The sequence below is a fragment of the Protopterus annectens genome, chromosome 4.part1 (assembly GCF_019279795.1).
Source record: "Protopterus annectens isolate FY-2018-M chromosome 4.part1, PAN1.0, whole genome shotgun sequence".
Lineage (NCBI taxonomy): Eukaryota > Metazoa > Chordata > Ceratodontiformes > Protopteridae > Protopterus > Protopterus annectens.
Window position 1 is genome coordinate 992,561,676 of NC_056734.1, and position 23,216 is coordinate 992,584,891.

Consider the following 23,216-nt stretch of genomic DNA (forward strand, 5'->3'; position numbering starts at 1 on the left):
CAAGTAAAAACAATCAATTGCTATGAGCTATTAGCTTCTTGGTAGCAAATTCCTTTGTCATTTAAGCTATAACACTTGATGTTAAGTTGTCATTCTCGCCTTCATTCGTGCTGGATGGGTTCGGAGCCGATCCTCTGCTCCGACTCTGCCTATACTATAGCTCGAGAGCTATTTTTTTACCGGCTTGAGGCAGCCCTATATCCCACAATACCATGCGCTAACTCCCCAGATCTCGTTTGCCGCTTCGCTGCGAGGTTGCCTTTTTTTTGCCGGCTCGGGTCAGTAAAAGAAATTTTAGCAAATTCTTCTAAACTTGAGGTTAGTTTTTGTCAGATTAGTTCCCATTGATATAGTTTTACCTAAATTACCTATTAGTAATTTTTTCGTTAAGTCCTACCCACCCCTTTAGTTAAATTTTCTAATCGGGCCTACAGGCTTTAGTTTTTTGTTTACTCTCCCCCATTATTGTGTGTGTGAGTTGTTGTTTTAGTCACCCCCTTAACTCCCCCTTGGTGTGGAAGTCGAGTGAGTGGGTGTGCTGACTGTGTTACTGTCTTTATGGTAACTGTCTAAAGAAGCTAAGGTCTCTGGATTCAAGAAGTGTGACTCGTACTGTCAGAAAATGTCTCTGACAGACTGTCACACTTCTTGCGTCTACTGCTTGGGACCTTTGCACCTGCAGGACTCTTGTTCCGTCTGCCACGGATTTAGTTTGAGTCCTGCAGGAGAGTCGTAATAAACTTATTTTGAGGGACTTATTGAAGCCCAATGACTCCCCGTCCAAGTCTGGCTCGGGGAAGTCGTCTAAGCCCGCCAAGCCCTCGGCTCCAGCTTCTGAGTCGAGGGCTGGCGAAACTGAGATTGCTCCTACATCGCCTCCAGTCGGAGCCGATGTGAGCAAGATCATACCCGCTCCGAAACCTGTATCGGAGCCGACATCAGCACGCAAGCGTTCTAGATCCCCTTCATTAGAGTCTGTCCGATCGGCTCCAAGATCACCCCTTCTATCGGAGCGGAGTCATAGGACTCATTCCTCCAGGCCGTCTAGGCTTTCCGACCACGACATTGAGAGGGTGGTCAGTAGACTCATAAATTCTCAGGCACTGGCCCAAATACTCCAAAGCCCATCTCACCAGACTGTGGCTCCCTCGATGCCGCCTTCAATTCCTCCTCCGACTCTCCAGTCGAGTTCGGATCCGGAGTGTGTCGGAACCGTAACCTTGCCTACGTCGGAGCCGATACTTCCACCTTCGGCTCCGGCGTCGTTGGCTCCGACTTCTTCATTGGTACCGTCTGTGGAGAAGTCCGGGCGCCGAGACTCCATTGTCGGCTCCGAGGGGGCGAGTGGCATCGGACCCTTGTCCGACCCCGCTCTCCCTCTCGGAGCATTGGCTCTGGTTAGTTCGGCCCCGACATCATTCTTGGAGCCTTCTCTGTCGGTGCCGGGGGCAGTTCTGGTGTCTTCGGAGCCGGGACAGTCTTCAGTGCCTGATAGGGGGGCTTTCGAGGTGATGAGGAGCATGCTGGATCCAGTGTCTGCTCCAAGGTTGGGTTCTTCAGCTCCTCCCTTCACAGTGCCTGTTATGGTCTCTGGCCATCCTCTTGCAACTGATAGCAGAGATCCAACGCATAGGGTACCCACTTTGGGTGTCTCATCTTCCTCCAAGGCCTCTCCTGAAGCTTCAGGAGAGCCACCTAGGAAAAGAAAGTGCAAGAGGAAGCATGTAGACTCCCCTGAGTCTGTAACCTCGGACACCGACTTGGATGAGTTGGAGGGCTCCCCCAGATCCCCCTCTGAAGATGTCTCCTTTTCAGACATACTAGAGATCCTGAAACAGAGGGGGAATTGGTCCACACTCAGACCCTCCGAGGACGAGTCGGTTTACCTTGATGCCATTGGATCTCGCCCTTCCACCTCCTGGGTGTCCCCCCTTTCGATCCACTGATGGAAGTGGTGGCCAGAAAGGCGTGGGCAGCTCCTGACTCCATGGAACCTACCCCTAGGAGGCCTTCAAAATTTATTTCTGCTCCGGTGGACAAGACATTTCTCGCCAAAGGTCTAGGTAGATGCTATGGTGGTAGCAGCTGCCACTAAGAAGGAATTAGCTGATCCTTCTGTACCTGTTCATCCTCCTAACAAAGAGTCCAGGACCATGGACAGGTACGGTAAGCGGACATTTGCTTCAGCGACCTTTGCTATGCGATCGCTGGGTGAAACTGTACAGGATCCTTCTGCTGCGGGGTATCAGGACAAGATCAACTCCCAGCTGGCTACCCTGAATTCCATTGCCAATTCCTCCATGCGGCTTATCTCTTATGCAGCCGATGGAGCGAGTAGGGCCGCAGGCACAGGTGTTGCGTTGAGACGTCATGCCTGGATGCGAGACTGTAATTTTGCTGATCCCTTCAAGGCGTCCTTCACCAACACCCCCTTTGATGGTTCGGAATTGTTTGGACCTCAGGTGAAGAATACCCTCACCAGGTGCGAGCAAGACGGTAAGACTCTCTCTGCTGTGGGAGTCCACTTTTCCACACCATCTAGACCATACCCCAAAGGTCAGAAGGGTGGAAAGATGTGGTTCCATAAACCACAGGGAGTTGCGCCCGCTGCACGTGGTGAAATTCCCCCTAAGAGGCAGGGGGGGGGACAACAATAGATGCCGCCCCAGGGGCAGAGGGGGTCCACAGAACCAGGGTTTCAGGGAGTCCTTCCCTGACCAACTCTTTCAGCATCCCTGAGAAGCTGCCCGACTGTCCACCTTCGGAGGCAGTCGGGGGAAGATTATCTCTGTACCCGGAAGCCTGGCAATCCCTCTCTCAAGACAAATTGGTACAGTTGATTATATCCGAGGGTTACAAAATCCCCTTCATTTCCCCTCCAAACCAATTGCCAAGACCCCTCCCAGACATACCACCCGGACAAAGGGGTCAGGCACAGCTGGAAATAGAAAAGCTGTTAAAAAAAAAAAAAAAAAAGAGTAATCCAGGCAGTCCCAGCAGACCAGCTGGGATCCGGAATCTACTCCAGGTTCTTTTTGGTGCCAAAAAAGACAGGAGACTGGAGAACCATTTTGGATCTCAGCAGATTGAACAAATCTGTGCAGAAGACAAAATTTCGGATGATAACGCTGCAGTCCATTCTGCCCTTCTTGGGCAGAGACAACTGGATGTGCTCGTTGGACCTACAGGACGCGTACTATCACATAAAGATACACAGGCGCTCCAGGAGGTTTCTCCGCTTTCGGCTGGGAGCCAGTCATTACCAATTCAGAGCCCTGCCCTTTGGTCTCACCACAGCCCCCCGGGTGTTCACTAAATGTTTGGCAGTGGTCACGGCTCACCTGAGACAAAAAGGATTCCAGGTGTTTCCATATTTAGACGACTGGCTCATTACCGCTACCACCAAGCAGCATCTTATCATAACCAGGGATTACACCATTCACATTTGCAACAGGTTAGGTATTTCCATAAATTTTGCAAAATCTTTCTTGTCACCTTGTCAATGTATAAACTTCATAGGAGCCATGTTAAACACCACAGAAATGTCTGTAATTTTAACACCTCAGAGAGTGATAGATATACGGCAGAATGTCCACCTTCTGATTCAGTCCAACAAAGTTCAAGTCAAGTTAGTACTGAAAACATTGGGCCTCATGGCAGCGGCGATTCCCCTTCTTCCCTTAGCCCGCTTCCATATAAGAATTCTTCAGTGGATGCTTTTCTCTCAGTGGTCCTACCAACAACTTCCTGTGACTCGCAACATATTGATAACCCCGACTTGCAAGAAACACCTCGCCTGGTGGATAGTCTCCCCTCAACTTCTTCAGGGCAGACCCTTTGTTATTCCCCCTCCAGTTGCCATGGTGACAACGGATGCCTCCCTGATCTGGTGGGGGGGGGCATTATCAGGGCAGGACTGGCCAGGGCACGTGGCAACAATTAGAATGCCACCTGCACATAAATGTCCTAGAGATGAGAGCAGTGCTTTTATCCTTGCGAGCCCTTCAGGGCTGTCTTCCCACGGGCACTATAGCAGTTCAAACGGACAATATGTCCGTAGTGTGGTACATAAACAAGCAGGGTGGAACAAAGTCCTACCCCCTATGTCGAGAAGCACTCAGACTTTGGCAGTGGGCGATCTCCTCTCAACGGTTTCTGATAGCAACGCACATCCCCGGGAGATCCAACGTCATAGCAGACAGATTGAGCAGAACAATTCTCATGCCTCACGAGTGTTCTCTAAATCAAGCGGTAGTATAGAGAATTTTCCAGAAGTGGGGCCAGCCTTGCTACGACCTTTTTGCAACACCTCAAAACAGCAAGTGCCTCGACTTCTTCACTCTCTTCCCCCTACCAGGCCACCCCCCCCAGAGATGTTCTAGTCCACGATTGGCCTCGGGGTCTTCTATACGCTTTTCCCCCTTTTCCGTTGATCCCAAAGTTAATTCAGAAAGCAACCGCATTGAGATCCAAAATGATCCTCATTGCTTCTTACTGGCCTAGACGAGTATGGATGTCCTTCAAGGATGCATCTGCAGTCCTTACAAATGGGTTGTCCTGTCGTCAGGCAGCCCTTCGGTCGGCCGGATTCCAAAGTCTGGGTCTGGCTTCGGCTGGTGTCGCACTTCACCCGACGTCATAGCTGCAGTTTTTCGGGTATAAAGGCATCAACCGACGCCATTTTCCTCAGTCTTTCTTGCCGTGGCGCCAAGCAGAAGCTGTTCGCAGTGCCGTTCGGTCAGATCCAGAGATTACTACTACCGAATATTACTCAAGACTTCTAAAAGCTAAGTACCCCGTTGGGGACTCTTTCTTGCCTCAGCCGATGTCAGAGAAAGTGAATAACTGTTTATCTTGTGGGAAACAAATACCTCATAAAGATTTCCACTACTACTGCATACATTGTTTAGGCCCAGACCACGACGTAGCAGCTTGTCTAGCCTGTGCTTCTTTTAACCGACGGACGCTTAGACGTCGGTCGGAGTTTGCTGAACAGATTTTCGGCTCTGATTTTGCCTATATTATGCCATCGGATCCTCCGACTATGCAAATTACCAAAAAGTGCAAAGGAAAGGACCGACACTCGCGGTCCGCGGTTTCGGCCGAAACTGCGATTAAGCAAACCGCGAGTGTCTCGGTTTCGGCCGAAACCGAGCAAGCGGTTCTTTCTTCAGCCGAAACCATGCCTTCTACCGAGGCCTCCTCTAACCTGGTAGAATCGTCTTCTGAAATCCAACCTTCTGTTGCGGTTTCTCAGGAATTATCTGACACTATTCCCCTGGATATTTCAACCCCTGCACGTGGAGCTGCTAGGCCTCCTGCAGCCATGTCTATTAAGGCCTTTGCCAGGGCTAAAGCAGCCAAAGCTTCAAAAACGATGCCTGCCAAACCCCCCTCTCACAGGCCCAGCACCAGCTCCCATATGCTTTCCTTGGCTGAGGATCTCATTTCTTTAATTCGTGGATCCCAGCCTCATGCAGATAGGACCTCTCTCCCTCCTCCAGAAAAGAGGCCTAGAGCAGAGCCCCCTGAGCCAGTATCCACAGATGATTCCTCTGATGACTCAGAACATACAGACCCTCCTGAGGCTCCTTATTCTCCTTACGAAGACTCTGATGCTGAAGAGTCCATCCCGTCAGCCTCTCCACCTGAGGAATTTTCCTTTGGGGAAACCTTGCATGCTATGAGGGAACAATTTCAGTGGCAGGGCCAAGATTTTTCAGACTCCAGAAAAAGGCTTAGAACCTTTCTACATTTGCCACAACATAGGCCTTTAGCTATACCTCCAGTTCTTTCTGTTGTGGATGATGCATTTAATGATGCCTGCACTGCTCCTGATTCATTACCTCCGGCTCCTACTAAGCCCGATAGGTTCTACAGGGTCCCGGACACACATCACCATTTATACAAGGCTCCTTTTGCAGATCCAGAAACTATCTCCCAGGGCCCTAAAGCTGTAGCAGCTACTTCTACTAAAAACCCCCTCCCCTCTGAAAGGGAATCCAGGTCCTTAGAGAGATGGGGTAAAAAAGTTTACACCTCTGCTATTTTGTCAGCTAGGGCTTTGAACTGCCAATTTCATATGATTCAATATCAAGAGTTTATGCTTGACCAGTTAACTAAAAAGCTGTCCTCTGAAGAATCTTTAGATAAAAAGTATGTTCAAGAAATGGTACATAACATACAGCAGGTTAGTAACCATTCTTTAAAATGTGGCTATGATGCACTGGAGGCTTCCTTTAGATCAGCCATGACTGGCACAGTTATCAGGAGACATGCATGGTTGAAAGAACAGGCATTACCAGACCATGTCAAATCAAAGCTTTTGGATGCACCCATGGACAAGGTCAATTTATTTGGTTCTCCTGCCCAGCAGGTACTAAAAAAGATGGAAGAGAAGGCAAAATCTGTACAAACAGTGAAAGATTTCTTACAGGTTCAACCTCCAAGGTTTAGCAGGAACTGGCCCTCCAAGAATTGGTCCTTTCCGGACTCCTCTAAGACGCAAAGAGGCAGGAATAGGCGTTCTAGAGGCAGAAACCAATCCAGGGGTGCCTACAGGGGATGCCAGTGGCAAGGTAACAACCAGCGAGGCACGGATGCAGCCACCACCACTACAACAACTCAATCACAGTGGCTTGGCGGTGGCACCGCCTACCAGGGAACAACTAGAAGCACCCTTAGGCGGAAAGCTAACCTTATTTTCAAAGAACTGGCATTGCATCACAAGGGAAAAATGGATTTTGCAAACTATAAACCAAGGTTACAGGTTCCATTTCCATACTCTACCAGGAAAGAGAGGAATGCCAAACCTACCACCTACTCAAAGGGCAGAAGCTCTAAAGCAAATATCTCAACTATTAAGAATGGGAGCTGTGGAAAAGGTACCATCTATGGAGCAAGGAAAAGGATTTTACTCCAGACTCTTCCTGGTACCAAGAAAAGAAAACAAATGGAGGCCTATTCTAGACCTGTCCGCTTTAAACACATTCCTCATTGTTCCAAAATTCAAAATGCTGACCCTACAGCAGCTTCTTCCCATGCTGGGCAAGGAGTCTTGGCTGGTAACTCTAGATCTCAAGGAGGCATACCTGCACGTCCCCATAAGACCAATTTGCAGAAGATACCTCAGATTTCTTGCAGGATCAGAGCATTATCAATTCTCAGCATTGCCCTTTGGCTTATCTACTGCCCAGAGTGTTCACGAAATGCCTGGCATCAGTAATTGCTCATTGCAGACTTCAGGGGATCCAAATTTATCCCTACCTGGACGACTGCCTGATACAAGCGGACAACAAAAGCAAGCTAACAGAAGACTTACAAAAAGTCATTTACCTGCTGCAAGCCCTGGGATATACAGTCAATAAAAAAGTCAAGGCTGATTCCATCCCAAAGAATAACCTTTCTGGGTGCAGACCTGGACGCATCAAAACAAATGGCATTCCTAACTGCAGAAAAGAAAGAGCAACTACCTCTCTACTTCTTGGCATTAACAAAGCAGAACCATCTAACTGCAAGAAAAGTACTACAAGCCCTAGGCTTCATGGCATCCTGCATAATTCTGGTCCCTCATGCCAGACTGCATATGAGAAAGCTACAGTGGTACCTAAAGAATTTGTGGTTCCAACACAAGCACAGCCTAGAAACCAAAATTCCAATAATCCCATGCCTGAAGCAAGAGTTCCTATGGTGGGCTCAGGCCTGTCAATCAAACACAGGATTGCCCTTCTGCAACAGTCAACCAAGCCAAACCATCACGACAGATGCCTCAGACCTCGGTTGGGGGGCACACATGCTGGGCAAGTGCATACAAGGCCTATGGACTCAAGACCAGCTGCACCTGCACATAAATCTAAAGGAAATGCTGGCAGTAAAATTGGCAATCCAGTCATTCAGACCTTTTCTCCAAGAAGGACAGTTGATGATAAGGACAGACAACACCACAGTTATGTGGTACATCAACAAACAGGGAGGCACACATTCATATCCTCTATGCCGGCTGGCACTGGACCTATGGCATGTGGCTCTGAGCTACAACATTCAGTTACAAGCAATTTTTGTACCAGGCAAGGAAAACATTCTAGCAGACATATTAAGCAGAACTACCACAGATGCCCACGAATGGATGCTGCATCCGGACATCTTCAAAGCCATCACAAGACAATGGGGATTACCACAAATAGACTTGTTTGCATCCCCACTCAATCACCAGCTGAAGAAATTCTGCACAAGGACGTACCACGCACTTGCTTGGAAGGTGGACTCCCTATCTTTCAGTTGGAAAAACCTGACAGCATACGCATTCCCACCACTTCCTTTGATGCACAAGGTACTTCTGAAGATCAAAGAGGAACGTCCGAGGATCATTCTGATAGCTCCAGACTGGCCAAGACAACATTGGTACCCATTGCTGAGGAGCATGTCTCTGGAATAAATATGGGCACTACCCCTGATCCCATTACTGTCAACACAGAACAACTCCAACATCCTGCATCCAAACCTAAAAACTCTGCAGCTAACTGCCTGGAACATTACATAACAGCAATTAACCCTAATTTATCCCAAAGGGTTAAAGACATAATCCTGGAGGCTCGTAGACCTTCAACACGAAAGAATTATGCAGCAAAATGGAAAAGATATCTCATTTGGAGTAATGCAAAGGGGAAAGTTGTGACACTGGTGAACATAGCCAACATCCTGGAGTACTTGGCAGAGCTCTTCCATACAGGCCTGTCCTATTCTTCCATCAAGATACATGCATCAGCTATTTCAGCAGAATACAGCTTGGATCCTCCTGTCTTCTCTCATCCTCTGCTCAGACAGTTTCTGAGAGGAATTAAAAATGTAAAACCTCCCAGGAAACCTCCATTGCCAGCATGGGACTTTAACTTTGTGTTAGAAAAATTGACACTTCCCCCTTTCGAATCAGCAGCAACAGCAGAATTACAATACTTATCCTGGAAGACTGCTTTCCTGCTGGCAATAACTTCAGCAAGAAGGGTCTCTGAACTACAGGCATTAATGGCAGTGCAACCCTTCCTGATCTTCTATCAAGATAGTGTCCATGAGAACAAATCCTACATTTATGCCTAAGGTGGTATCCAGAGTCTCTTTAAATCAGGCTATCCACCTTCCTACATTCTTCCCCAACCCACAGAACAGGGGAGAAAGACTCTTGCATACCTTGGACGTACATAGACAGTTACGCTACTACCTGGACAGGACCAAATCCAATAGAAAAACTGACCAGCTTCTGGTAGCATATGCAACAGGAAAGGAAGGAAAACCAATTTCAAAACAGACAATATCCAAATGGATAGGAAATTGTATTAGATTTTGTTACTCCTACCATGGAAAGAAAACTCCAGAGAACATCAGGCCTCACTCCACAAGGGCTACAGCCACTACCACAGCTTTCTTACGAGGAGTGGCTACCAAGGACATTATAGAGGCTGCTACTTGGACCTCCGTGCATACATTTGCCAAGCATTACAATTTACCTTTATACTCTAGATCCCGAGCAGGTTTTGCCACTGCTGTTTTGCAAGGGATCCTAACTACACCATAATCTCTACTCTTTTCCTCCTCCCCTAGTTTAGCTATGGTATTCTTGTAAGGACTGCAGATGCATCCTTGAAGGACATAGTACAGTTTTGTACCTACCATAAATGTAGATGTCCGATAGGGATGCATCTGCAGTCAGGATTACCCACCCACCTTCCCCTCTGAGGTACTCCTAGGGTATTTGCCATCCTTCAGCTAGCTTGGGGGGGGATCTATTATGGTGTATTTGTTTGTATATATGTACATACATGCTTATTTTATGTGTTTGCTCTCTACTATTTGGAAACTTTGGCATTTATCCAAATTTAGCCATCCAAGAGGGCACCTGACATCTGGGGCAAGAAACACTGAGGAAAATGGCATCGGTTGATGCCTTTATACCCGAAAAACTGCAGCTATGACGTTGGGTGAAGTGCGACACCAGCCGAAGCCAGACCCAGACTTTGGAATCCGGCCGACCGAAGGGCTGCCTGACGACAGGACAACCCATTTGTAAGGACTGCAGATGCATTCCTATCGGACATCTACATTTATGGTAGGTACAAAACTGTACTTTTCCGTTCCTGCACCGATACCTTCTGGAACAGCCCTGGCATCTGGAACCATTTCCAGATCTTTTGACCCATCTGACTGGCAAGCTGCACCAGTCTCTTCAGTCCCTCAACCTCACAGCTTGGTTGCTCCACTTCCAACCATAGCCAGGCTTCCCCTCATTTCTCTTCCTGTCCGTGACATTATTCTTGCCTCCCATAAGTCTAATACCAGGAAGACTTATGCGAGCAAATGGAAGCGTTTTTCCTTTTGGGCACAAGCTAGGTCCTTAGACCCTTTTAATGCTCCAATTCACAAAGTTCTTGATTTTCTGGCAGAGCTTTTTCATGCAGGTTCATCGGCAGCCACTATCAGAGTTCAACTAGCAGCCATTGCCAATTTCCATGTAGGACTTTCGGAAACCAGTATTATGTCCCATAAACTCTGTAAAGCTTTCCTCAAGGGCATTTTCTTACTCGGACCTCCCATTAAGGATCCTCCTCCACAATGGGACCTGAATTTAGTGTTATCTTCACTAATTCTTCCTCCCTTTGAGCCTGCAGCTTCTTGTTCTCTCAAGCTCCTCTCTTGGAAGACTCTGTTTCTAGTGGCTATAACTTCTGCCGGCAGAGTGTCGGAGCTTCAAGCCATGTCTACCCGTTCCCCTTATTTGGTCTTTCATAAAGACAGAGTAGCTCTCAGAACAAACCCTTCCTTTCTACCTAAACTTTCTTCTGAATCAAATCTGAATCACACTATTCACTTGCCGGTTTTCTTCCCAAATTATTCAAACCGGGCTGAACAGAAACTACATTCCTTGGATGTTCATCGCCAATTGCGGTATTATCTAGACAGAACAAAACAATTCAGGAAGTCAGAACAACTCTTCCTTTCTTATGCTGACAGGAGGAAAGGACTTCCAGTTTCAAAGGTAACCCTTTCCAGATGGTTAACTTCCATCATTACCTTTGTCTACGAGTTGAAACATAAACAACTTCCTTCAAAACCTAAGGCTCATTCAACCAGGGCGCTATCGACTTCAACAGCCTTACAAGCAAGGTTACCTTTAGATGCCATTTGTGCAGCAGCTACTTGGGCTTCTCAACATACCTTTATTACCCATTACAAACTGGATATTGCCTCCAGAAATAGAGCTGACTTTGGTTCCACTGTACTCAGGAGTCTGTTCCGTTGAGCCACCCAGGACCAAGGTGCTAGGGATGCTGTCCCATCCAGCAAGAATGAAGGCAAGAATGACAACTTAACATTAAGAAGTTATGTACCTACCAATAACGTTCCATGTTAGTTGTCGTCTTCTCGCCTTCTTTCTTGCGTCCCTCCCTCCTGCCCCCTAGCCTAGACAGACTTGAAGGTTCTGAGATCCTTCTATTTCATGATGTTGCCCCTTTTTCCAAGGTTCCCATATCATGACTACTATTGCCAGGGAGACTGTTTATATATATATATATATATATATATATATATATATATATATATATATATATATATATATATATATATATATATATATATATATATATATATATATATATATATTGTTTTGTTGGTAACAAAAAATTCTATGCTATGTGTTAGCTGCCAAACGAGATCTGGGGAGTTAGCGCATGGTATTGTGGGATATAGGGCTGCCTCGAGCCGGTAAAAAAATAGCTCTCGAGCTATAGTATAGGCCGAGTAGGAGCAGAGGATCGGCTCCGAACCCATCCAGCAAGAAAGAAGGTGAGAAGAAGGCAACTAACATGGAACGTTATGGTAGGTACATAACTTATTATTGTAGATATTAGTGAGACTGCCTTGGTATGGGCAGCTGTGAGCTTAAAAAAGAATAGTCTTACTTGGATATCTTTCCGATGCATGTAAATCTGTACAAAATGCAGAAGTCATTACTGGGCACATTGCACATACTGCCAAGAGCACTTCTGGCTAACATTAAAAATTGAAACAAATAAGACAATTTCCTTTACACATATTGACTTGAAATGGGTGGATTCCCCTGTAATTATTAGAGAGCAAACCAGTCTTGAAATTGGAAATAATGCTAATCTCCAGACCAGACAGGCTTTGTGCCAACAAACAACATCATCAATATCACCCCCCACCACAGACCACAGATCTGGTAATTGTAATTGTATAACCATAAGTCTGACCATATCATTATGTAAAGCTATGGAGGATCATTACTTGATTGATAAATAGGTTCATAGGTAAACCCAAAAAAACTTGGCCCAAGCCAGTGTTTTTTCTCACGGGTCGGAGCTGAGGAAGCACCACACTATCTAGACGCTAGGCGTTGCAAGCACCATGGCATCATCCTGTATAAATGTGTGTTGTTTTCCTTTGCTATCCCCTTATAAATCCTGTGTATATTTGGAAATTACCTTAGCTCTCTCCCAGACCATTAGGGTAGGGTAGGCAAGACCTCACCCCAGGACTTTGTCACTCACTAATTGTACCAGGGCTCATTTCTCGGTCCTCCTGTTGAATTTTGTTTTTGCAAGTTGCGCATAAAAGGGTTATAGGGATGCTGCTTCGTGGATGAGGGAGCCTATTCTCCAGAGGGATCCTGTGGTGTGAGGCTGACATGCCTAACCTGCTAACCTGCAGGTTATGCAAAAAGTATTAGGGATGGGCGGCTGGATCGTGATGAGGAGCTATTCTTTTCATAGAAATGTGTTAGTGGTTTCTGATGATGTCTTAATTTATGCGGTCGTCGTCTCTCTCTCTCTCATGTAGTAGACTGAGTATAGAGGTTGTTTATTTGTAAATCTTACTGTGTATTCTTGTGGTAAGGGGTAACCTTTGTGTGTGCTCCAACTGTTGCATATCTCAGAAGTAAGTACATGCAGGGGCATTATGCTGAGTGTTGCATCTAAGTGCGTGCTGTGTAGTACCCTGAACCTGCTTTATAAATAAAAACATTTCCCATTTTGATATCACTTTGAGGAGGAGAAAGACCACATTTTTTTTTTTTTTGTAGCTTAGCTTACACACGGAGACAGGGAAATTTGTAGTCAGGAGCTCAGGCTGCTGTAAGCAAGACACAGGTGTGAAACTGTTTTGCGTTGTCTTTACTGCAGAGAGAGAAAGACAGCTTGCACCAATTAACAGCTACTTCTAATGTAGCCATGCCTTTCATAGCAAGAGAGAGCAATTAGATCAGTCAATTGCAGTTCAAATGGCAATTCAAGCCAATTCAATGGCAGTTGTCTCCTCTTTACTTTGTTTTTAAGATGACTTTAATGTATTATCAAAGATGTGTGTGACATTTAGAGAAAAGTCAGAAAATATTTTCTAGTAATTCTTGTAAAGTATCAGCACATTTACCAAAGTGTAGGGGGGCTGTTCATCTTGGACTACAAAATGATCCTTTGAACAATGGCCTACAATTTAGCAACTGTCTTGGTTGCAGCTGTATAATTCCTTAGTGTACTATAAAACAAGCCCTGAGACACGCAAATAAGGGCCACTCAAGAAATAAAAGAAGCAGTCCTATTACAGACAGTATACAAGATGACAGTGACTGACACTAATCCTATTATATGCCAGTGGAATGGGAATACACCACTACTTATGTCTAGCAAGACTCATATAAAACCATCTTGAAATGGATTATGGGAAGAGAGGCTTGAAGAAAAATAAGATTACATTGATATGTCAAGCCCCATTGACAGCCATTTTGCAGAAAACATTAAAATTCTTTAAGAAGCAGTCAGAGTGATTTTGAGATGTTAAAGTAACTTGGAAAACAGTGTGTGAAAAAATACATTTTTTAGTTCTAAGGCGGAGTTTTCCTTTAAGTGCATTGTTTTATAAGCCTTCCCCATCTTTTCTTCTACAAAAACAGAGTGGTTCTTAAAACTTGCCGAGCCTTTCTGTCTAAAGTAGCTTTAGAATTTAACTTAAAATGATAAAGCTCCCTGCGTTCTTTCCTCATTAATGAAACAAGGGGAAATAGATATTGCATTGCTTAGATGTGTACAGTGATCTCCATTTTTACTTAAGTTATAAAAAACAATTCAAGACTAGATCAATAGTTTTGTCTTTCACATCAAACAAATTGGGAAAGGTTACAAAGATCTCATTATCTAGATGATTATCTCCTTGTATCCTGTACTGCTACACTTCTGGCCAGAAATCTTTACTTTTTAAACCTACAGCCTATTTCGCAAGAGCAATAGCTGCATCTTTGGCTTTCTCTGGAATCTTTCTGTGGATGGCATTAGCACAGACGTTTGGTGGACCTCACTGCATATGTTCGCAAACTACTATTATACATTGGATGTACTATTAAGGTTATCATTTGGGGCTGCCGTTTTGCATGATATTTTGTAATCTGATCCTTGTGCTTGCACTGTAATATACTTACCTTCCTTCACCTTACTGAATTCACCTTCATACTGACCTGGAGGAGCATCTAGAGCTAGACTGTGCAGAGAAGGTACTATCACTTTCTGATGATATATAGTTTGTCAATTGGAAGCTGTTGTATATTTAAACAAATGGAAGCTTTTTTTTAACTTGTTAGTGATGCAGGATCTAAACCATAGTACTCTTAGGTCCATGCGTCAGCTGTTTCAAGCAGCCAGACTTAATCGGGAGAGTTAGAACACCAGTGCATTATAGGAATAAGGAAAGGAGTGCAAACTTGCCTGAGATTCCAAACGATTTGAGAATCAATTGAGAAGTGACAACCGGTCCAGGTATTAGTGTTCGTCCAAGGCTAAACCAAATTTGTTTAAGCACATAAGTTTTATTTCGTTGTATTACTTTTTGCTACTCACATTATGGAAACTTAGCCTAGGTGGGGAGTGTTCATTCTGGTAGGGCCCCTGCTCCTACTATAGCATTTCTAAGAGGTGGTTGTTTTTCGGGCAGTTGAAGTAGCTACCTGGTCTTAATTGTACATCTTGGCCAAGCATTACAGCTTACTAGTGTTGTCAGGACAGATTTTGCCACAGCTATGTTGCAGGGATTTGTGCCACCTGCTTTGCCAACAAGCTAGCAGCCCTCTGGTCAGTAAGCTGCAAGAGTCATCCCATGAGTTAGTTTTGCAACATTAAATTAGAGATTATGGTACATGTGTGATGGGAATTTAGCGCAAATATATTCACACTTGCTGTACCAGTGCCCTTCTTTCCCATAGATTAATGGGACAGCTTTGGGAGTGGGTGCCTAGACCATAACTTTCTCACCTTCTTTCTGTTCTGCCTTACAGGCACCTTTCTACTCTGTGTTCAAGAGCGTCCCAGACAAGCAGTTTTAGGTTTCTTATGGTTGGGCTCGCTCTCCCCTGCGATTGGTTATCCATGAGTGGGGGTTATGCACTGGATGTTTTTCATGTTTCACTGTTGCAGTCATTACATTTGGGTTATCTGCTTGCAGTAGCCCTCAATCGGCCTGATTAACAAAGTATTGGGTCCTACATCGGTTGCTGTCTCCTCTTCCATGACGTCAGGTCGTCAGGGGTATAAAACATGCAGCCGACGTCATTACATCAGGCTTTCTTGCCGTGCGGTGCCTGAAGCAGAAGCAGTTCACAAGTGCCGGTCAGCCGACTCCTGAAATTTTCGTTTTCAAGTTTCAGAACCGAAGTCTTCAACTAAAAGCTAAGTATCCCGTTGGGGAAACTTTTTCTTGCTCTAAACCGATGTCAGTAAAAGTAAGTAATTGCATTTCTTGTGGAAAGCAAATACCTCAAAGATTTTCATTCAAGCTGTATTCCTTGCCTAGGCCCTGACCACGACGTACCTCGCTGTCGGTTTTGTGCCTTATTTAAACCATGAACTATCCATCGTCTGTTTATTTGTGCTTCTAAATTTTTTGGTGCTCGGTTCAATTATCCTGATATGTCTTCTGTAAGCCATCCAACTACTGATATTCTGAAAAAATGCAAAGATAGACAGAGACAGGCCGGCCCCATTCACCGGTACTCAATGAGGCGCTTTCACAGCCCCTGATACCCGCTACTTCAGATTCGCAGGCCTCTACTGAGACCCATTCGGAGTCTGGTATGCCGCGAGATGCTTCAACTGTGGAACCTGCAGATTGTCTCTACCTTGGAATGGTCCGGAGCCGCTGTGTAGGCACCTGCTTCTGAGGGTGTATTCAGGCCTACTGACTTGCATATTAAACCAGCGCCATCTTCTTCTTCAAGGCCTAAAACTTGAACCATGCCTAGAAAACTGACGCCCAGACCGCATGGTTAGGCCTCTACGCCTAAAGAACAAATGATAATGACTGAAGACCTTATTACTTTAATCAGGGGAAGCCAACCTTCCCCCTGTAAGAGAACTAGGACTGAGTTTGCTTATGGTACTTCTGACCAGGATTCTGAAATTTCTGTTTCCCCTGATGACCAGGATTTACCCTTATCTACCTATGAGGATTCTGATGCGGAGGACTCTATTCCCTCTGTCTCCCCCCCCCCCCCAGAGGATTTCTCTTTTGGTGAATCCTTGCATGGGAGCTTTTTTGTTGGGAAAGTCAGAATTTCTTTGATTCTAAAAAGAGGCTTAGGGATTTCTTACTCCTGCCCCAACACAGGCCTTTAGCTATACCCCCTGTACTGGACATTGTTGATGATGCCTTTTTGGAATCTAGCATGGCTCCTGACTCTCTACCTTCTGCTTCCAGAAAACCTGATAGATATTACTGGGTTCCTGACTCTCACAAGTTCCTTTTCAAAAATCCTACTGTGGATCCTGAAAAGATTTCAAAGGGCATTAAAGCTACTACTGCCAGAAAGTCCTACCCCCTCTGATAGAGACTCCAGGGTGCTGGATAGTTGGGGTAAGAAGGTGTACACTTTTGCAACTTTGGCCATTAGGGCCTTGAATTGCCAGTTTCATATGTTAAAGTTGTCTTTCGGCTTTTCCCGGTTAGGGGTCGCCACAGCAGAACTCCGCTAATGATTGGCAGATTTTCATGAACGCTGAGGTGCCAGCTCGACGTTCAACCTTCAGCGAAGGCATGCCCATTTACGCATGTCTTTCGAACTCCCACCCAACCGTGGGGAGGACATGCACACTCCACACAGAAAGCACTCCAGCTGAGAATCGAGCGGGAGAACCTCCTTGCTGTGAGGCAACAACGCTACCGCTGCACTACTGTCAGCTGCATATTATTGGATTGCTTAAGCAGAAAATTATGTTGATTCCTGATTGTGCTGAAAATAAGGATTTTCAGGATTTTATGCATTCTGCTGAGCAAGTTGGTAAACATACATTGCAGTGTGGTTTTGATTCACTAGAGGCATCTTGCAGGGCTCCGGTAACTGGGTCTGTACTTAGAAGGCATGCTTGGCTTAAGGAGCAATCCTTGCTAGATCATGTTAAAGCAAAATTACTGGATGCTTCCTTAAATCAGGGCCACCTGTTTGGCAACAAGGCAGAAGTTCTTAAAAAGATGGAGGAAAAAGCTAAATCTATGCAAACTGTTAGACTTTTTACAAGTATAACCTCCAAGATTTAGTAGGCATTGGCTTTGTAAGAATTGGTCCTTTCCTGCCTCTTCCAGACCTTCAGTCTAAACCCAGATCCAGCAGAACACCCAGGCTTCAGTCCCAGGGGATGCACTAGACTAAACAGTGGGGCGCCTCCACTTCCAAATTTGGAAGTAATAAAACTCCCCCCTATGGTAAATTGTCTCAATTACTTCTTTTTAAAACTTCCAAGCCCTTCTCAACTGACTGCCCCTTTGGGGGGGGGAAGATTGTACTTCATGCAAAGAACTGGGGACTCATTACCCCGGACAAATGGGTTTTAAATAGTGTCCTAAGGATACAGATTTCACTTCCACACGTCACCAACTCCAAGTGGTTGGCCGGATCTACCTCCAAAGCAGTGGGCAGAGGCCCAAAAGCAAGTACTCTCTCTCAAGCATAGGGGCTATTCATTTGGTACTAGAAGAGAAAAAGGGACAAGGTTTCTACTAGAGATTTTTTCTGGTACCCAGAAAAGACCATTCATGGCATCCTATCTCTGACCTGCCTACTTTAAACACCTTTTTGGTGATTCCAAAATTCAAGATGCTGACTCTTCACCTGTTGCTTCCTATGCTAAGCAAAGATGCCTGGTTGGCAACACTAAATTTAAAGGAAGCATGCCTGCACATCCCAATCAGGGAATCTTGGAGAAGATACCTACGCTTCAAGCAGGCTACACACACTATCAGTTCTCTGCACTGCCCTTTGGCTTATCTACTGCGCCCAGTCATTGTATTTTGCAGGCAAAGAAATATTCAAATATACCAATACCTGGACGATTGTCTAATTCGGGTAGAAAACCAGGACGTACTTTTGAATCATCTGGCTTTTGTACAGAGGGTGCTAACTTGTCTGGGGTACACCATAAACGAAAAGAAATCACACCTGGTACCCTGTCAACAAATTATATTCCTGGGAGCAAGCTTGAATACAACTTCCCAGATGGCTTTCTTCACACTAGAGAAACAAATTCACTTGACAACCTACTTCAAACAAGTGGCCACAAAAACTCTGCAATCTGCAAGGCAAATACTACAAGCCTTGGGGGGTTCATGGCCTCCTGCATTCTTCTAATTCCATATGCAAGACTGCATATGAGGAAACTACAGTGGTATCTAAAAAGCCTATGGTGTCAACATTCTCAGGATCTAGAAGCAATGATTCCTATCATTCCTTGTCTACACCTAGAGTTCCTTTGGTGGGCAGAGGCCTGCCACCAAAACAAGGGACTACCATTTACACTACTCCCTGCCGCCCAAACCCTAACAAGACGCATCAGACTATGCATGGGGGGGGGGGTGCACACCTGGCGGGGAAGTGGATTCAGGGCAAATGGAACCCAATTCAAATACACCTTCACATCAATCATAAGGAAATGTTAGCTGTACAGAATGCTCTGACAGCCTTCAAGGACCACATTCATCCAGGACAATTAATGGTAAAAACGGACAACACCACTGTTATGTGGTACATAAACCAGCGGGGGAGGGGTACACATTCTTACCCATGGCATTGTGGAACACAGCCTTGAGCTACCAAGTACAGCTACAAGCTCAATTCCTGCCGGGAAAACTAAATACACTGGCAGGTGGAATAAGCAGAACCCTCATGGACCCACATGAGTAGAAACTGAAACCAAGGATTTTCAACATGTTGACAAGCAAATGGGGGAGCCCAGATATAGACCTGTTTGCCTCCCCCCAGAACTATCAATTGGAAACATTTTGTGCAAGGACTCCCCACAGACATGCTTGGAAAGTGGATGCCCCATCCTTCAGCTGGAAAAACCTATCAGTTTATGCCTTTCCTCCTCTGCCTCTGCTCTCCAAAGTGCTACTAAAGATCAAACAAGCCAAACCAAGGATGATTTTGATTGCACCAGCCTGGCCACGGCAACACTGGTACCCCCTTCTGCGTAGTGTCACTGTTGGCCCCATGGCACCTGCCTCAGACTTCCTACCCTGCTGTCTCAACAGGAGAACCAGATTCTGCAACCTCAGCTTCAAACACTGAACGTAGTAGCCTGGCTAATTACTTAAGCTCTCCTTTACCATCCCTCAGTAAACCAGTGATGGATGTCATTTTAGAGGCAAGGAGGCCTAGTACTAGAAAATCTTATGCAGAAAAATGGAAAAGATTCTGTGCCTGGAACCAGTCTCAAGGGATGTGCACAGCAGTGCCCAATTTACCTCAGATTTTACAATACTTAATTGAGATGCTTCACAAGGGCCGTTTTCCTCAATAAAAATTCACGCCTCAGCCATTTCAGCTCATTATAACGCAGAACCTCCCCTCTTCTTTCTTCCACTGCTCAAGCAGTTCCTCAGAAGGGCCAAAAATTTAAGACCACCCAGGAGAGCTCCAACTCCAGCCTGGGACCTTAACTTTGTATTGGAGAAACTCGCCCTTCCGCCTTTCGAGCCAACTGCTACTGCAGACTTAAAATGCCTTTCTTAGAAAACAGCTTCCCTTTTAGCCATCACTTCAGCAAGAAGGGTATCTGAATTACAGGCCCTTGTGGCAGTGGACCCTTTCATCATCTTTCATGCGGACAGGGTGTCCCTCGGGACCAATCCCTCTTTCATGCCGAAGGTGGTATCCTGTGTGGCCTTTTAATCAGTCCATTCATTTGCCTACCTTCTTTCCTAATCCACAGAACAAAGGGGAGCAGATACTGCACTCCTTAGATCTGCACAGACAACTTAAATTCTACTTGGACAGATCTAAACCTCAAAGGAAGTCTGAACAACTGCTGGTGGCATTTGCTGCAGGGACAGAGGGGAAGGCTATTTCAAAGTGAACAATCTCCAAATGGATAGGCCATTGCATTCATTTCTGTTATAAGCACCATGAAAAACCTATCCCACAGGAGATCAGATCCCACTCACCCAGGGCTGCATCTACCTCTACAGCCTTTCTCAGGGACATCCTAGAAGCTGCTACCTGGAGTTCTATACATAATTTCACCAATCATTACCATTTGCCAATTTTCTCTAAATCCAAAGCTGGCTTTGCCACTGCAGTTTTGCAGGGCCTTATAGCTGGTCCTAATGCTATCTAAATTCCTCCTCCCATCCTTAGCTTTGGAAATCTACCCAAATGTAATGACTGCAACAGTGAAACGGGAAGAACATAGTACAGTTGTGTACACTTGCCATAAATGTAGATGCTCGAGTGTATTCACTGTTGCAGGCCTGTTTACCCTCCCTCCAGCCCCCTGACTTCGTTTGGCTACACCTCTTCTTTCCTTTTCAATGCTTAAAAGCTTTTTGGTGTATTTGCTTTTTTGTTTGCGGTATAACCTTGTATATTTGTAGAATTAATTGCTTCCCATTAGGGGGGCACCTGACATCTGGGGCAAGAAAAACTGATGTAATGACATCTGCTGCATGTTTTATACCCCTGATGACCTGACGTTACGGAAGAAGAGACAGCAACCGACGTAGGACCCCAGACTTTAATCAGGCCGACTGAGGGCTACTGCAAGCAGATAACTCAAATGTAATGACTGCAACAGTTAATACACTCTAACATCTACATTTATGGTAAGTGTACACAACTGTACTTCCTGTGGGGGAAATCTGTACCTGGCAACAGAATATTACTTTGTGTCACCAGCAACCTGGTGCCCAAATGGGAGGGAGCCCACTGGGCCTGGAGGGGAAGGGCAAAGAGCTGTGAAAGTTGAAAAGGCTGTTTGATTACTGCAGGCAGGATTCCACATATAAGTACTGCAGTAATTAATGTACTCCTAAGTCTATACTTTGGAAAGCTGATAACAGCTGTATTACTTTCATCAGCCCAACCAGCCCACTGGTGAATAGGGCTTTGATGATCACCTTCACATTCTGTTACCTGGGTTATGGTGGAGGTTTAGTGTCCGATGTACTATCTAGGAGAAGAGGGGATTAAGCAGTGAGAGGCAGGATGTCTTTCCCTTTGAGGTTGTCTTCCTCTTTGTGTGGAGTCTGTAGTGGAGGCTACTCTTGGTCCATTTCCAGGTAAATCAACTAATGAGACTTGACAAGCTAGTCAAAGGCTGTTGTGTTTTAGCAAGCTGGTTGCACCATCTTAGAAAACTTGTTTTTATGATCTTGAGAAAGATTAGGGCTTGCATTAGACATTTGACCCTTGAGGTATGCCTGATGATCCAGTCACTTTGTCACTGGCAACTTTTAATTTGAATGGCTCAAGGCCAGTCTTTCATGAAAAAAGAGCTGTAATGCCTGCCAGTCCTATCTTCTCTTCCACACAGTGCGCCAGTATGTGGTTATTTTGTTGAAGTGATGTGGTTTTGGCTAGTTTTGCATTGATTTTTGAACTCTGTTTTATGTAAACAGTCATAAATTATAGAAATGTTAATCCATGATGTGATATTTATGATAAGCAAGTGTTCTCTCCTGAAAGCAATGATTATTTTCTGTCAGTAGAAAGAAAAATGGCATTTAATTTTTTTTCCTTTTTTCAGACAGGAATGACACTAAATGAGCGTTTTAAGATTCTTAAAGAGCAGAGAACAGCAACTACCCAGAGCAGGGGAATACGTCTTGTAACAGTTGGGCAAAATTTCTAGAAGCAACTTTAATTTCTCTTCCATTCTGCACTGAAGGTGTTTTACAGGATATGGTAGAAGTTCACTGCTCGTTTATTTTGAACTTTGGGACACAGAACTGAAATGAATTATTTTTCACTTTTTACAAGGTTTTTGTGCTGCTAACAGCAAGTTAAATTCTTCTTTTAAGTAAATGTCCTGGATTTTAGGCTTGTATGCCTTTTCTTGTCTGAGCAGGTAACTTTCATATTATACACATTTCTGTATGCAGCTGACAAGAAGTGGAAATGTGTTGCTTGTACAGATCCATTTTCTATAAGAAAAGTTGTTAAAGAACGTAAAGATGGCTCCACAGTTTGAGGAGGACATTTTCAAGCCATGAAACAAAATAGATGACTTTTCTGGTAGAATCTTCATTGCATAGTAGTTTGGTCCAGATGTAACCAGTGAAAATGCAATGAATTTTTATAGCAGCGCGTGGAAAAAGGCAAGTTGTGATAGCCCCAAATTTTAGCATAATGTTATGCTGTTTGAATGGGACACTGCTTTCAGTATTATTGTAAAGAAAGATTAACTCAAGCACATCTGCCAGCCATTTAAAAATGCCACCATTCTGATGGAAGTATTGTTTTGTCTGGAAAGAACATTTCATGAATGTGAAAATAAGGTTTCATGCATATGCAAGCTCATTTTTGCAGAGGTCAGTGCCCACAAACACTGGGTTCATTATGCACAAGTCAGGTACATTATTGTATCAGATGTTTATAGACATGTGTACATTACAGTTTTTAAACATTGTTTTTGAAAAATATTGAATGGAAAATTTATTTTGGTGTTGCAAGGCTTCTCTGTTTTGTTTAATGACTCATTACTGTTTTTTAAGTCATCTCTCTCCCACAGATTTGCATGTCTTAACAAGTATGAATTGATGTATTCTATTATTTTTCTTGTTCTGCCTTGAGTTACCCCCATTTTATTAATATGTTTTGAGTTGCTGAATAGTTCCTGTTGAGGGTTCCACTAGCTCATTTGTCCTGAAGTGTTTGTGTAAGCTAGCACAACAAT

At 44.8% G+C, this 23,216-nt stretch overlaps 1 protein-coding gene across 1 annotated transcript in view; it reads left to right on the forward strand.

Moving 5' to 3' along the window:
• Positions 1 to 22,978, forward strand: part of FYTTD1 (forty-two-three domain containing 1) — a gene marked incomplete in the record, with an annotated part of 977,528 nt that extends 954,550 nt beyond the window's left edge. The window contains 1 exon segment of the mRNA XM_044070693.1: positions 22,068 to 22,978. Within this exon segment, the coding sequence (XP_043926628.1) occupies positions 22,068 to 22,172 (105 nt within the window).
• Positions 22,979 to 23,216: the final 238 nt, after the last annotated feature.